At 36.9% G+C, this 17,521-nt stretch overlaps 1 protein-coding gene across 2 annotated transcripts; it reads left to right on the top strand.

Annotated features, from left to right (window-relative positions):
* The first annotated feature begins 242 nt into the window (after positions 1–242).
* Positions 243–17,042, top strand: ogfrl1 (opioid growth factor receptor-like 1). Of its 2 annotated transcripts, XM_067421072.1 has the most exons (8): positions 243–593; positions 2,313–2,399; positions 2,574–2,652; positions 5,265–5,297; positions 5,822–5,900; positions 11,146–11,212; positions 11,714–11,859; positions 16,289–17,042. In XM_067421072.1, exons 1-8 carry the CDS (start codon positions 399–401, stop codon positions 16,782–16,784), a joined length of 1,182 nt encoding a protein of 393 aa, XP_067277173.1. In that variant the 5' UTR covers positions 243–398; the 3' UTR covers positions 16,785–17,042. The 2 variants fall into 2 exon arrangements, with proteins under 2 accessions (XP_067277173.1, XP_067277174.1); XM_067421073.1 differs by lacking the exon at positions 5,265–5,297 and having other exon boundaries at positions 244–593.
* The last annotated feature ends 479 nt before the right edge of the window (positions 17,043–17,521 follow it).

The raw sequence follows: 17,521 nt of genomic DNA, 5'->3' as shown, positions 1-17,521 counted from the left end.
TAACCATACATCGATCAAATTACTATCGATGCAACATAGCCTGCGTGTCTGTGTATGTGTGTTTGTGTGTGTGTGTGTGTGTGTGTGTGTGTGTGTGCATATAGGCCTAGTTGTATCCATACATCGATCAAATTATTATCGATGTTGCATCGATAGTAATTTGATCGATGTATGGTTACAACCCCATAGCTGAGAGCACATCATCTTCTTCCTACTCATCATCTCCAGTGCTGAGCTGATCTCTGGACAGAAGGGGGTGTGTTCTCTCATCAGAGAGCTGGAAATTCCCCCATTAGTCACATAAAAGCGACCCGAACGGAGGCTCTACATCATATAAAGGCTCGATCCTGTGCCGAACGAGGACTTTAAAGTATGTAGGCACGGAGGACAGGGTTTAAATGGGCAATCTGATGGGCAGCTGGAGATACAAGGAGCCGAGCACAGTGGAAGAATGCGACTCGACGTGGGAAACGGACTCGGAGAGCGACGAGCATCAGCCGGGAGGAGAGGAGGAGGACAGCGGTATCTCCGAGTCCATGAGCCCGGCGGATGCCGTCAGAGGAGCCGAACAGCTGGATCACGGATCACCGCAGGTGCCTCTCATCATACCCGAGCACTAAAAGTTAACAAAGAGAAACGATAACCACTAAAAACGGTCATCTGGCGCATCTTTGGGAATTGTAAGCCTTTGGTCGAATAGATGACAGCGTGTAGCCTAATAATTTTGGTTTTGTCAACCTATACCATCATTATTATTGTTACAATTATTATAAATTAGGGATGTGTTACCGTAAAAAACACAATGTTACACTGAAAACTGTACATTTAGAGTACTGGCTAAATATCGAACAGATGTCTCCAGAATAGTTGCAGTTGTGATAGACTCTATTGTCGTGCTATATTATTGTGTCAATACCACTTCATTTTACTAATTGGACGTAAGCTTTAAAATGGTTAATGGTGCTAGTATTAACACAGCAAACGCTTAGGCCTATTTTAATTTAAAAATTACTATTTAAAAAGTGTCCCACAAATTTGACCTATATTTGAAGAAACAGCCATGACCTTTCACTTTTGGCCTTACAGCATTTTGGCTATATTCTATAGGCTATATTTTTGTCATTTCTTTGAATCACATTTGACCAAAACAATAATTTTATTTTAAGATTTAGTTCCCATACACACTTTTCTCTCCGACCCTGCAATTTTAATCACCATATCACCATGAAATTAAAATTGACAGTTCTTATTTTATGCAATAGCACCTCATTGATTTTTTTTTTTTTTTTAATTCACGTGTCTTCATAATCTTTAATCAAAATACTTTCCCCCCCTCTTGCTTTCCCCTCTTGCTCTTCTCTGATGCTGTGGTGCGAGGGCGGGACAACCTGTAACTCACATGACATCACAGCAATAGCAAACCACAAAGATCCAATCAATTCCTGATGGACAACAATTAATCCCGTCATACATTTTTTCATGTTCCAGAAGCTGTTTAACTTGGATATACAATATGTCACAATAGATGGGGAAATAGTAGCAGTAGAAGAAAAATAGAAATATAATGCAGATGTTGTTATTATATAGGCTGCATGAGAAAATATGAAAACCAGGAAAAGGGTCAAAGTTGTGTCACAGAGTTAACTTTTCATAGGAAGGTTAAAAGTGGGAGGGTGGGCAAAAATGTTTTGCCCTTGTCACTTGTCATTTGTTTTAAAATGGCTCATGCTCTCTTAAGATTTCTGGATTTTAAGGCCACTGAGACTGTGACCTGTTCAATGTGACCTATTTCCTCACGGGGAATCTGGTCTCTTGAATTTCCTGTCAGGAGAAGAAGGAAATTGGATTTTTATTCATTTGAAACTAAGATTTTGATAACAGCATTTCACACTCACTATACTATTTTTTTTAAACCCTGCATCAAAGATCATTATTTAAAGCATTTATGTAAGTTAATTTATTATTAATTAATAAACTCAACAAGCATTTCGGTATGTCATTGGTCCCAACAAGCAAAACGCTTCACGTGGTGTGTAGTAAGAGTGAAATGCTTCTGTGCTGTGGTTTCACTCAACCATAAAGATGTTCAGTGTTTGAACATCACAAGAGGCTGAGAGCTAAAATGGTCATGAATTAGTTAGAAAAAAGAACATACTGTATTCTACAAAATGGAGCTCTTTTCTTCCATCTATGCATCCCAGTGGGGAAGAGCAGTGACAGTGTAGCTCAAATACTGATGAGTGAAGTCATTCATACTCTCTCTCCCTGCCTATGTAACATTCCATCCCTCTTGCTCTCTTCCTCTCGCACAGTTTGGTGACATGATGGAGTCTTCCACTAGGATGAAGAGGAGCTTTTACGCCGCAAAGGACATGTACAAGTATCGCCACAGTTATCCGGTAATAAGTTGCATTTATTGCATTTATTTAGATTTCTCATGCAAAACTTGGTGGCTGATCATATTTGAAAATGAAGAAGAAAAAAAACTGCAGTACAGTCAGCAGATAACATTGTTAAGGCTAGATGTCAAATTTGTTTTGCATTCTGACTTATTCTGGGATTTTGTTGCTTAGAACTACAAGGAGCCTCGTCGGCCGAATGAATATCGTAATCTGAGGTTCTATCTGAATAAGATCCCCCTAGTGCCGGATGGTGAGTGTGTTTGCTTTTTCATTTTAATGAAATAATCATAAGACCGTACAGTGGGATATGGACAGAAAAGCATGCCATTCACTTATGTAACATACAATTCCTTCATATGGGTGCATTTTACTGCATCCACTGAAAATCTCAGGAGTCATATGCTCTAAATGTGTACTGTATTAATGGGGGATTTTCCTGTATTCTTTAATAATGAAGTAATAGTATTGCTATTCTTTCCAGGGCAGCATGTTTGGTGTTCAAATTATTTTCCAAACAAATCAGCTTTATTGTTTTTAAATCACCATTATATTAAAGGAACTTCCTCCCTGGAAGTCCCTTGATTCTCATAATGAGTCTGTGCCTTAATTGTTACTTGGGGAAATTTTGTTCGCAGTAATAACAAGCAGTCATTTCAGAAAATAGAAGCACTGGTGCAAATTATGATCTAATTCAGCAAGATTCAAACCATGGTTTACACAAACCATCCATGATCCAGAGTCATCTTTAAAACATTTCACTTATGATTATAACACTTCAAGGAATTGTTCAGCAAAAAACAAAAACAAAAAATCTGTCATTATTTACTTTTACCAAATTTGTGTGCTTTTATTATTGTCTGTATAATATTATAGTTTTATAAATAATTTAAGAATGTAAATGTAATATGATTTCAATAATTATTTTGAGTAATATCTTATCAATGAAATGGTTTATGTGATTCACAAAAACATTTCTGAATCATTTCTTCAGCTCACTGTCTCTTGATTTGGTCAGTGAGGTTCTCGAGCTAAGATCTTGACTGGCTGATTAACAAAAAACAAACAAAAATGAAAAATAGCCCATCATTTACTCACCCTCAAGTCATCCTAGGTGGCTATGACATTCTTCTTCAGAAGAATACAATTATATTTTTAAAAGGACCAGAGTTATAGTAAAAAAAAGTCCTGGCTAATCCAAGCATTATAACAGTAGTAAATGTTGCTCTGGTTTTGAAATCCAAAAAAAATAAATTAATCTGTCCATCAAATAATGTGCTCCACATGCCTTAAAGGGATAGTTCACCCAAAAATTTAAGTAATTAAAGTTGAACACAAATTAAGATTTTTTAATTGTAATCTGCCAGTTTTAGTTGCAGCCTGCCAGTCATAATGCATGTGAATGGGTAACAACTCTATGAGAGTAATAAAAAAACATGCTTAGACAACATGCACAAAAATGCTGCTGTTCGTGATGACACATTGATTTCTTAAGACACAAACCTATATATATATATATATATATATATATATATATATATATATATATATATATATATATATATATATATATATATATATATATATTCGTCTGGATAAAAAAATGATAATATAAATACTGTTCGGTTTCCCGGCTGCTTGTGTGTCATCAGAAGCAGCAGGGTTTTTGTGCATGTTGTCTAAGCATGTTTTTTTGTTACCCATTCACATGCATTATGACTGGCAGACTGCAACTGTTGAAGTTAAAAACTGAAGAAACAAAGACACCTACATCTTTTTTTATGGACTGCAAAAAAAGAGCAACAATAACTGCTATTTTAATGCTTGGATTAGCCAGGACATTTTTAATATAACATCTGAAAAAAGAGTTTCATATACAACTGGGTTGACTTTAGGGTGAGTAAATCATGGTCTAATTTTCATTTTTGGGTGTACTAACCCTTTAATTAGCTGTGGTCACTATGAGCTGGTACTATGTAAAGTATCCATGGTTTGGAACAAAATGATGGTGAGTAAATAGTTACTGAATTTTACATTTTGGGTGAACTATTGCTTTAACCTCCATGTTGCACAGGACATGTTCTGAAAATTGCTTCGGATTAAATGTATTTGTCAAAAAAGAGATTTTGATAAAGGTAAAAAGAATGTTGTCAGTTCCACCTACAATGTTTCACTTGACAACACAAGAATTTTACAGTACTTGAACATACATCCTGCAAGAACATTTTTACCTAGACAAACATGAAGCAGTTTTTACAACCGAATACACATGCCAGCTGGTGTGAAGGAAGAACATGGGTTCTGGAGTGCTTCATTAGCTGAATGTTTTCCCTGCGGGCCACTTTAGGCAGGCATACAGTGAAGACATCTCAGAGGGGCCATTGATTGTTATTGTGGGCATGTTTGAGAATTAACTGAATCTGTTGTGCAAGCATTTAATGACAGCATAACTGCTGTTTATGGAGAAGGACGGACACACACACACACACACACACACACACACACACACACACACACACACACACACACACACACACACACACACACACACACACACACACTGACAGTTCTCTGTGTCCCCCACAGATCTCAGTGTTTCCATGTCACAGATGACCTACACCTCTATTTATACTCTGAAACTACACACACTGACCTGTGTTTCTTCTTAAAGGGACAGTTCACCTAAAAATGAAAATGCTGTCATCATCATTTATTCATCTTCATGTCATACAAGTCAAAGCTTATGGAAGCTATGACTTTCTTTTTTCTGTGGAACATTAAAAGAAGATATTTTAATATGTCAAAAGGTTTTTGTCCATAATGGTCACCAACATTCTTCAAAATACCTTCTTTTGTGTTCCACAGAAGAAATAAAGCCATGCAGGTTTGGAACAAGCGGTGAGTAAATTATGACAGAATTTTCTTATTAGCATGCTAATGTGTTCATAAGAGAAGAAGTCATGTCTGATATGTGAATGAATAATTCTTCCCCAACTTTCCAATTAATCATTTGATAGTTCACAAAATAGATCTGAATGATTTGTTCAACTTAAATGTTCACGGTTCCAGTAATGCTCAAGTTAAGAGCTCACTGAAAGAGAAGACAAATCTATAATGAACGACTTCAATTTTGGACTTAGGACTTATGGTGCTTTTTCATTCTTTTTGAAAATTTCATTCATTTCATCTCAATGAAAAGGAATAACTTGAGTATTATTTAAAGTTTGTCCTTTGAATTTCCATTGAAGAAATAAATCATAAGTGTTTGAAAAAAGAAAGAAAAAAAAGTGCAAATCTTATTTTTAATTTTAAAATCTTAATTTTAATTTTGCGGTGAACAGTCCCTTTATTAGAGTTTTAAGTGACTAATACTGAGCCTGGCCTGTTGTGATGATTTATTATTTTTCTCTTTGTCCCCCCAGGTATTTATATTGAAGAAATCCTCACTAAATGGAGGGGAGACTATGAAAAACTAGAGCACAATCATACATACATTCAGTGGTAAGACATTTCTTCAATATTCAAGCTTCTTTATGAGCAATAAAGTGTATAGTCAGTACATTCTAAATAAGGCTTAATCACTAAGACTTCACAAATTGTCATTGGTCAGACACTTATTATTATGTATTATATTGCTTGTTCAAAGAACAGAGAAAGTTGCACGCTGATATGTGCATAAGGGGTTTTTGGAGTGTGAATTAGATGTTTTTCCTTTACCATCTGTTTAAAATTAACTTAAAGCAATTCATGTAGATCAAGGCAAAATCAAATAAAAGCAAAAAAGAAAGAAAGTGGACAATGAAAGTGGCAGTGATAAAGACAAAATCAGCACAATAAGCGAAAGGGTCAGTAACATCCCCATTGGCGACAAAGGATAGCCTTAGTACTACATTAGATAAAAGTTTTTTTTAACGTTTAACGTTGCTTAAATATTCATAGACTGCTTTGGCTGACATCATGTCTTTAGTAACTGAAGAAGCTTTGGGGAATGTCTATGACTTGAGGGCATTTTTTGATTAAATGGTCCATTTTCCTAACATTAAAGATGCAAACGATAAAGGTTTAATCTTAATGGCAGAAGATAAGTGCAACCCACATTATAGGGATGTATGTAAGCTTTTCTAAGAATTTGAGATTAAATCAGGCATGATTAATTAAACATCATGCAGGCACTGTAGCATATGAAATAGAATCCAGCTGCTTGGGTGCATCATTGCTGCATCATAGGGTGCAATTTGTAGGTATATGCCCTTACGAAACAAAAAAAAAATACTGCAGTATATTGGAAAATATCATGTAATACATTAGGCAATATATTCACATATATGGGATTTTATATTAATATTTTCCACAGTATATTGCAATATATTGAAAGTGGCAATCATTTGTATATTTTGCAATATATTACATGAATAATACTGTATAATACCATCAATATAATATTCCATGTATTTACAAAATATTATACTATATTTCCAGTAATATATTGTTTAATATATTTTCCTTTTGTAAGGGTGTTCAGATATGAAATGGCATATTTCATATTTGTCTATTAAAGTGCGCCTATTATGCTATTTTAAAGTTTCCTAATTTAGTTTTGGAGGTCTCCAAAAACAGGTTTACATGCATCAAAGGTAAATAAAAGTATTATTTTCTTATAATATACACTGCACATCACCCCTTCTTAAACGACTCAACGGCTGAATCAGTCTCTCTAGATCCCTCCTTTCCACGAGCCTACTCTGCTCTGATTGGTCAGATGGCCCAGTCTGTTGTGATTGGTCTACCACGTTCAGCGTGTATTTCGGAAACTGAACTCCAGCTTCGTTCAGGAGGCTTCCTGTTCCTAAAGTTCAGTGATAGTACACACTGTAAAGACAACGATGATGTTAAAACTTTTTTTTACTTTTAAGAGACTCACACATGCTGTAATATTTTTTCAGTATGCCCAATGTATTTTTTTTTTTAAATCAATGTGTGCTTAAAAATGTATTTTACTACAAAACAAGTTGCTAAAATAATATGATTTAAGTTACCACAAGCATGTACTTTGATCAATTGCTGATATTAGCAAAATTTTCAAAGCACACAACCGATTCAGTATTCATGCTTGAGGTATAAATGTGTGGTTTTGTTGTAGATCAAGACATGAAAGTCTCCTCGAGTAATGTTAATCACAGACCTTATACTCAGGCAAAAAACTGCTAAAATTAGCCTTTCGTGTTGTCCTACAAATTGACGTCATGGCGTTTGCTTTTTTTGTTTAATGCCTTAGTCATCCTCTTTTTCATTCTCCTATTCATTTTAAAAATAAATATTACACAATACATACGACATCAATGAAGAAACATGTCAGTGGTAATGAATTAGATTCTTCTCGCATTTTCAACTAACATTGAAGGTTGTATGAAGGTTGAACATTGGTTCTACGTCATGTGCTCTTGTAAAGCTCTCAGTTGGGTGCCGTTACATCTCACACACTCTCATAGCTGAAGCTCCTGTTCGTTCCTGCCTGCGCTGTGATTACAACTGTTGTGGGTGAGGTAGAGGGGGAGGACATGATGCCCCGAGCCCGCGTGAAATAACAACACATTTCTGAAATCAGGCTTCACGCATATGCTGCCAATCGTACCTCATCACTCCCTCCTGCTGAGGAAAAAGTGATTAGCTTCTCTCAATCCCCCCTACTAATTTTTTCACACTCCGTATTCTTGCAGGGCTATTTGCATAATATCAATTAGCTAATGTAAAAACACATAAATGGTGATTGCAAGCAGACAAGTCGCTAGCATTTTGCCTTTTTAAGTAAATATAGATGAGATGTGAGATGACAGTGAAAGCAGAGTTGCCAATTCCGCCTATTATACGCAAATTTGGCCTTGTTTTTTGGGTAATCATGGGTAGCCTTTTAATGTTAATACACTTTATTGCCAAAAGTTTTGGGAAGTCTGACTTTGCATGCACAACTTTAATGATATCCTATTTGTAATCCATAGGGTTTAATATGGAGTTGGCCCATCTTTGCATCTATAACAGCTTCAACTCTTCTGGGAAGGCTTTAGGAATGTGTTTATAGAATTTTTTTTAATCATTCTTCTAGAAGCGCATTTGTGAGGAATTCATCCCTAAGGTGTTCTATCGGGGTTGAGGTCAGGACTGTGCAGGCCAGTCAAGTTCCTCCACACCAAACTCGCTCATGTCTTTATATGGACCTTGCTTCATGCACTGGTGCACAGTCATATTGGAACAGGACAACATAAACTGTTTAGCCTGACGTGGTCATGCTCAATTCTAGTCAGAATACGAGTCTGAAACTGCTCCATTGGGCTGTGATTATGAGGCGTGTTTCAACCGAACCAGGAAAGACATCAATTGGATAGACCTACAACCAATCAGAGCAACGAAGCGACGCATTGTCAAATGTCAACAGAGCTCAACTGCCCTGTGTTGCCCATGGTGTTGCCAAGTCCACGTTTTTTTTCCCGCGGGTTGTTTTCTATGTCCGTGGGTTGAAGCGAATTTTAGCAGGCAACCTTGCCCAAATAACACACATTCATTTTACCCCTCCAAACGCCATTTTTCCCCAGGAGAACCCCCCGAGAAGCTATTCTTTAGGGCTAGTAGTTGGCGGGTTTTGTTGTAAAAACTTGGCAACCCTGTCTGCACGTGCGCTGGTATCAGGCTGGAATACACGATCTTTGCCGGTGTTGTAAAAAAATAACATAATTTAATGATACACAGAGTACTTACCCAACATGATCATCATTTCTGAGAGAAATTGTGAAGGTGAATGCATATAGAAACAAGCTCTCCGTGTAGGATTCGAAAAAATATAATCCAAGCCCCTTTGATGACGTGATGATTACGTTACTGTTGATTATCTGTCCATCATCGTCTAAAGCCCGCCCTGATGATTTCATTGGTCCTAAAAGTTTCTGTTCGGAGATAATCACTCCTCTATGGAGCAAGGCCAGACCGAACTGCCCAACCTAAAAATTTTGTGGGCGGGGCTGAGTTCGGCTGGCATCCAGGCTATAAACTGTTACCACAAAGTTTGAAAATAATTGTTCAAAATATCTTGGTATGCTGAAGCATTAAGAGTTCCTTTCACTGGATCTAAGGGGCCAAACCCAGCCCCACACCATAGTCCCCTCTCCACCAGACTTTACACTTGGCACAATGCATGTAACGTTCTCCTGGCAACCGCCAAACCCAGACTCATCTATTGGCTTGCCAGACAGAGAAGCATGATTCGTCACTCTGGACTAGAGAACAAGTCTCCACTGCTCTAGAGTCCAGTGGCGGCATGCTTTACAACACTGCAGCTGCTCAGCCATGAAAACCCATTCCATGAAGCTCTCTACGCAATAATCTTGAGCTAATCCGAAGGCCACACATAGTTCGGAGTTCTGTAGCTAGTGACGAAAACTTTACTGCAGAAAATTGGTGACTTCACTGCACTGTAAGCCTCAGCATGGGCTGACCCCGCTCTGTGATTTAACGTGGCTTACCACTTGTTGGCTGAGTTGCTGTTGTTCCCAATTGCTTTCACTTTGTTATAATACCTCTAACAGTTGACAGTGATATATTTAGTATTGAAGAAATTTTACGAATGGACTCACGGGACCACGCTTGAATTCACTGAGCTCCTGAGAGCGACCCATTCTTTCACAAATGTTAGTAGAAACAGTCTGCATGCCTGGTGGCTTTATTTTATACACCTTTGGCCATGAAAATGATTCAGTGAATTCAATGATTTGGAGGGGTGTCCCAATACTTTTGGCAACATAGTGTATCTTTTTAGATAGACAGGGAAAATAAATGAGCTTGTTTACGTGTTGTATGAGTTTTAAGGACAAAATCACCATTTGCCAGGGAAGGGACTTTTCTGAATGGAACTAAAAAAGGTTTAAAGAATGAAAACGATCGATGTTTTTGACAGAACATAATAGAAAACTGGAACAAAATTCCTTTTAAAATGGTTTCCTGTGCAGACTGTGTGACTGAGTATGCCTCACCTTCAACAACCAAAATCAGGGGTCGCTTATTTTGGGCTTGTTTTTTCAGGCCAGGTCGCTTATTTCTCTAGCAAAACTTGGCAACATTAAGCAAAAGCTTAACTGCTATAGCAGGCAGCCAGCCAGGACTTCATCATGGCTTCAGAGAGAGAAGAGAAACAAGGAAGGCTGAAGAGAAGGGAAAATAAAGATGTGCCTAGGTTTGCACGTTGTCATTCACTAGTGGTCAGCACCATATAGGATCAAACAGCTGACAGGGAGAAATTTACTCTTTGTTGCATTTGTTTGTGTGTGTGTCCTTTTTCTTTTTCTCTGATATGGGTTTGTCAGTGGTCAGTGCCAATACTGATATCTAGGGAACTTGGTATGGTTGACATAAAGATAATATATTATGTAGGCTAATACAATGAAATTATGGCAAATTACTATATTCCTGTAGTTAAAACAGCATAGAAATAGCAACGTCAAGGTCATGGGTTCAATTCCCAGGGTAAAATGTATACCTTCAATGTAAGTCGCTTTGGATAAATGCAGATATATTTAATGTATTTTCATTTACTTTCACCAAATTAATCAAAATATATCCTATAAAACCAAAAAAAAAATCTTATACGTAAATAATGTGTTTGAAAATGTTTATTGTTGAATGTTGTCAGTTGTTTCTTTAATAAGTAAATAATGATTAATGCTGAGGTAGATCCTAACCTGCTTCTTGACTGCTGTTACAGGCTCTTCCCACTCAGAGAGCAGGGCCTAAATTTTTATGCTCAAGAACTCACTCAGGATGAGATAAAGGTATGTTTCTCCTTTCCAGTTAAGACATTTACAGTACACTCTAAAACAAAATAAAAGCTCTTCTGTGGTTCTTCGTATCAAAGAAATTTCTTCTTTGTAAGATTTTTGTGTGTGGCTGTTTAAGATCCTTGCATTGGAAATATGGTTCTCAGGATTTAAGCAATGATATTTTATATATAATTTAACTTATAAAATGTGAAGTACATGTTTAAATCTGTGTTTTGGTTTGTGGGTTATTTAAAGTTCTAGAATTAAAAACTAGAGAATAAAATGTTGTTAATATTGTAAGATCCTTCTATTGGTTCTAATTGGAGCCTTTATTTTTAATAGTGTGTTATCACCTAGTCAAAGGTGCAAGAACATCCATAAATAGGATTCAGGAAGTGGCACATGATGCGTTTTAGTCTCATCCTGCCTCTTTTTATTTGACCTTAAATAATCTGCTGTAGTCATTGTGCACTGCAGATCAACTTTTACTGAGTGGGTTTTTGACGTCAACAGGAATTCCAAAGTACCCGAGAAGCCAAGAGACGCTTCCTCCTAGCATATACGATCATGTTGGATTTCTTTGGAATCAAACTCCTGGATAAAAATGGGAATGTTGCTCGGGCCCCAAACTGGCAGGATCGCTTCCACCACCTGAATGAGTGAGTTGTGTATTAAGTCCTTAAATTCTTTCATCTGATCTTTATGTTCTACTCCACCTCTGCCAGTTATCTTTACATTCCCTAATCTTAGTCTCCTGCCTCCTGCCATATTTAGTGGGCTTTAGCCCAGGGAGTTAGCATCCTTAGACTCCAATCCCTGCAACACAATTTCGGTCATGACCCTGACTGTACCATCATGTGACCATCTCATGCAGGGGCCGGAGAAATGGGTCAGATGCACAGAGGAGTATAAATAGAGTGAATGGGATACAAAAACCGAATGTGAGCGGGGAAAGAAATGTTGAGACAGTTGGAAAGTAGAGTTGAAGACGAGTTTGATGAACGCATGATAAGCAAGGAGGGAGCAAAAGAAAATCTGCAGTGCAGTGGGCTGTGTGGTAAACATAGATGACTGTCTGTGCGTATCTGTCTGTGTGTCATTGCCCCAGGACTGTGCCATAGAGGACACACATTACATTACAGAGTTACACCGCTTGATGAACTTTATCTGCAGTGTGAATGCCCCTGTACCAAAAGCTGTCATTTTGAGAACGCTGAGTGTATTCGTCTTACAGTGGACAAAAATGACTTCTTAAGGAGTTTTTATTTTGCCTTTTTTATTTGTTTTCCACAACAACAAAAAAATGCTTTTCAGATCAATTTACTTGAGAAGCAACACTGCATAAGATATTTAGGCCTGTTTTTAAGTAATGTAATGTAATTTAAATGTAATTGCTTTTTGGATATACTGCACTGGCACGTTTTTACTTATTTTAATCTTTTTTATACTTCAAACCAATGAAAAATATCTGCCAGTGCAATTAGACAAAATACACTCATATTAAAGATATTTTCTCTGAATTATTATTATAATTATTTATTTAAAAATCGAACTGGAAAATAATAAATAGAATGTTTCCTGTGTGGCCATAGATTAACCAAAAGAAATTAAAAGGAATAGTTCACCTAAAAATGATCTCATAATTTACTCACTCTCAAGCCATCCTAGGTATATATGACTTTCTTCTTTCAGCCAAACACCTTTCAGCCAAAAGGTTCAGCCAAACACCTACATCTTAGTTAAAATAAGAAATATCCTGGCTCTTCCAAGCTTAGATGTTTATAATGTTATAATGTAAAGATTTTGAAGTCCAAAAAAGTGCATGCATCCATTAGAAAAGTAATCCATGTGGCTCCAGGGGGTTAATAAAGGCCTTCTGAAGCAAAATATTGATATTTCAACTTTATAAACTAGTATCACTGGCCTCTGGTAACGACTGTACACCAGTCGAGTGACCTCTGATCCAATGTATGACATATTGATGAAAGCGGAAGCACAGACAATACAGCAAAACAAAACACTGGTCACCAATTAGAAGTCTAAAACGAGAATTTTTAAAGAGAAATCTCGGAGGAGCTTGAGTTTGTTACCAGTCCTATTTGTTTGAACCACGAGAGGAGTCTACTCTCACCTTAGCTTATGCTATGGCTAAGTCCTACTGTACATACGCCTGAACTCGAATCTCTTGTGAGCGATGGATGTTACCAGAAGCTAGTGATTACAGTTTATAGTTTTAATTATGGATATTTTTTTACAAAAACACATCACTTTACTTCAGAAGGCATTTATTTACCCCCCGGGGATGATGGATGGATGCACTTTTTTGGGCTTCAAAATCAGTTACTTCTCACTCCCAGTATGAAGCTTTTTTAATATGACTCCAATTGTGTTTGGCTGAAAGAAGAAAGTTATATACACCTAGGATGGCTTGAGGGTGAGTAAATCATGTGATCGTATTCATTTTTGGGTGAACTATCCGTTTAAGTAATGTCAAATACATTACTGTATCGCAGAATAAGATAAGATAGATAAGTTAATTGGTACTGTGTCCTATTAATTCATTTGTGTATCTAATATGGAGTCCAATAGTTAAAACTAGGCCACATCAGCAAATATTTGTTAATATATGGTTAATATTTTTGTTAATATATGGTATATTTTATAATTTTGTATTAACCCCTTAAGTGTCACTGGCCCACCGGTGGGCCCATTTGCCACTGCATGTTTAAAACAATATATCCTATATTTATCCTAATCTAATGTTGACAAACTATATATCATTCGAAAGCTTATGAACTCAAGATTCATTCTGTGCAAACCGATTTGAAATCGGACCTTGCGTTACCATGGAAACGGTGCTCTAAATTATTCTAGCTCCTCCCCAAGTGGCGTTGTAATGTTTCATATTTATTTAACATATTTATTTAATTTATAATAAAAACCTTTTCTAATCTTGACAAAACGCATATCGTCGGAAAGGTCTTAGTCTCACGGTTCTATATCTGCAAACTGTTTTGTGATATTTACACAAAAATATATACATTTGACACAGGAAATTTCATTTTAAAAAATCAATGGAATTTCAATGACACCCGGTGGCTATTTGTGGTACAACGCCTAAACAAAATCTCATGGGAACTTCAATTTTTGTGATATCAACTTCAAATTTGGAACAAAAATTGATTAGACATATGGCTTTGATTTGATAGTAATTTTAGAGTCCACATTATTTTGTAACATATATATTTTATATTAAATATTAAATATTAAATATCTAGTACAGTATATTTGATTTACAATACATTTAAACTTCCATAACTTTTTTAAACTTAATTTTTTTTGAAGTGATTTGAGCAATACTCGAGCAATACTTGAGCAATACTCTGCTGACTGTCTTCTTTAAAATGAGACCAAACTTATGTCTATATTCCAAAGCATTCTTGAATTGCAACCATTTAAGTTTGGATAGTGAATTTTCATGTATATTTTCAAAAAGGGGGGTGACACTTATTATATTGTTAATATTGTTAATATAGGAAGTTATATTGTTAATATACACACAGTTAAAGTGTGTTGAGGTATTCAATATAGTATGGCCTTGGGCAAAACCTTCCAACGGATCTTTGTTTTTAGTAAATAAAATTTTACTAAATTTTACTAAAATTTTACTAATTTTATTGCAGAAATGGGACCATTCATTCTTTTTTGTGGGTTAAAAATGTGGGATGAAGGTCAGTGGAAAAGATGCAAGACGTGAGTGCAACGCTCTCATTCTGTGTGAACGACCCCTTAAAGGAATAATTCACCCAAATATATAAATGACTCCATGATTTACTGACCCTCAAGCCATCCTAGGTGTATGGCATTCTTCTTTCAGACGAATTCAATCTGAGTTATTTTAAAAATGTCCTGGCTAATCCAGGCATTAAATGGGAGTGAATGGCAGCCCAAAATTTAAAGACCAAAGAAGTGCATCCATCCATTATAACAGTAATCCACACGGCTCTGGGGGATTAAAGGGGCACTTCAGCGCTGGGAATATGAATCTGTATTTAAACTGGGTCATCAATGTAGTAGAAATGTGAAATTATTTTTGAATTTGGTGCCTTCTAGACTGAGAAAAGACTAAGAAAATGTATTTTTGTCTCATGGGGATGAAAGACTACAATTCCCAGAATGCTTCACTGCCCTGTGAGGACATTCCCAAAGCCACCAACTTGATAACTGTGACTGAGTTGGAGAAGACACTACAATTAAAAACTGAATGTGTCTGTTCAATATAATGAGTGAGTCTCACAGCACTGAGCACTAACTGCAGGAGTGAGATAAATGAGCTGATGAGCTCTCATGATGAGAGCTGAGGTAATCGCGACTACACTCATACATTCACAACGCGAGTTCAGTCTGGCGCGTTTCAGTTCATGCCTTTGCAAGCTTAACTTTCATAGAAATTAATTTGAGAAGTTAAAACACTTACATTGCTCACCATAGCTCCGTTTAAATGAGTCCATCTAGCTGCCAGCTGAGCTTTAAATGTGTGATCTCCATCCGTGGGTTCAAAACATGCAAAATGGCTCCCTCTACTGGCTGTAGTCTTTAGCCTTTGGCCAAACATTCCTCCTATGATGCAAATATTGTCAATTTGCATCATAGGAGGAATTTTTCCAGAAATAAAATGCATAAATCTCTTGTCTCAGGGGTATATGAGGGGGGAAAACACAATCATTTGAATATACTTCAGGGTTTCTACTGATACAAAGCCATATGCTAATCGCTGAAGTAACCCTTAAAGGCCTTCTGAAGTGAATCGATGGGTTTGTGTAAGAAAAATATACTTTAAACTTTATAAAGTAAAATATCTAGCTTCCGCCTTCCGTATTCAACTTACAGTAACTGTTTTGAACTGCAAGAGGCGTTACAATTTTTCCGTAAGTTGAATACGAAAGGCTATTTGAAGGAAGGATTTTTAATATCATGAATTCATGAAGAAGAATGTCATATATGGGATCATTTTCATTTTTGGGTGAACTATCCCTTTAATATGCTTGGACTTGGATTTTTTTTTATTATGACCTCTTTTCTTTCCAGGTCGCAGCACAACTACTTGCGTATCACTCGCATACTGAAAAGCCTTGGTGAGCTGGGCTTTGAAAGCTTCAAGCAGCCTCTGGTGCGTCTGCTGTTGGAGGAGGCGCTGGTGGAGGGCACATTACCCAACATGCGTCACAGCGCTCTGGAATATTTCGTCTTCACACTGCGGCAGCACGCTCAAAGACGTGCCCTGCTTCGCTTCGCCCAGCACCACTACCATCCGCCCGAGAACTTCATCTGGGGGCCACCCAAGAAGAAACGCATTTTGGCCTCTGGATCCACAGGGACAAGAGTGGGAAAAAACGAGGCGGTGGAGAGAAGTGCGGGCAAAGCCAGGTCACCTAGGGAGGGCAGAAATAACTTAGAGAGGGAGGTGGAGGACATGGATGAGAGGAAGAGTGGAGAGCGGAAAACAATGAAAGGGTCCAAGGTTGTGCGTGAGGGCAGGGGGAGGGTAGATTTAGAAGAATATATTGAGACCATTCCTCTGTAAGAATAGAAAGAAAGAGATTCTGGGAATGCTCAAGTATCTGAGCTTCGAGTTAGGCAAAGGAATGGCACAGCAATATTAATCCATACTTTTGCCTTTTACAGACTTTCTTTGTGAAAAACTTGACTGTTTGACTTTTTTTAAATATAAAGTGTTTTTTTTTAACTCTGAATACTTTTCAAAGTGTTAGCGGATGAATATATTTACTGTTATTCTTACTTGCAGCGCTTTGGAGAGTTCTTAGCACATGTATAAGTGTGAGTAGCCTATATATATATATATATATATATATATATATATATATATATATATATATATATATATATATATAGTGCTACCTGAGCACATTGTGTGAAATATTGCACTTTTTGTCTATTCAGTCTTCCCCTGTGAGAGTAGCCTATATTATCTTAGTCTACAGGCTTTGAGAATAGGCTTTATTTGCTAATCATAAGCCCGACTCTCAGACAGGCGTGTCTTTTCCGTGTTTAGAGCTTGCTGAAGTTTCTTGTAATGGATACTCGTAGCTCCTTGTAACAGATCATAATAATGTGTAGTCAGTATGAATATACTTGCAGGAATTTTCAGGTAATTGATCTTCCATGTTTTATAGTTACGCGTGAAACTTTAATCCAGAGTTCTCAAAAACGTTTTGCAATATAAAGTGCCTCTTCTTTCGTTTGTTACAGCATGTGTCGCGCTCTATCATTTTGAGTCTGAAGTAGTGCGCCGTTTGTGGA

This window comes from Pseudorasbora parva, chromosome 17 (genome assembly GCF_024679245.1).
Source record: "Pseudorasbora parva isolate DD20220531a chromosome 17, ASM2467924v1, whole genome shotgun sequence".
NCBI classification, from domain to species: domain Eukaryota; kingdom Metazoa; phylum Chordata; class Actinopteri; order Cypriniformes; family Gobionidae; genus Pseudorasbora; species Pseudorasbora parva.
This window is presented reverse-complemented; position numbering and strand designations above follow the sequence as displayed.

Coding starts and splice junctions, on each gene's coding strand:
- ogfrl1 (XM_067421072.1), top strand. CDS start 399: ATGGGCAATCTGATGGGCAGCTGGAGATACAAGGAGCCGAGCACAGTG. Junction 594..2,312: donor TGGATCACGGATCACCGCAG/GTGCCTCTCATC, acceptor CCTCTCGCACAG/TTTGGTGACATGATGGAGTC. Junction 11,860..16,288: donor CGCTTCCACCACCTGAATGA/GTGAGTTGTGTA, acceptor TTTTCTTTCCAG/GTCGCAGCACAACTACTTGC.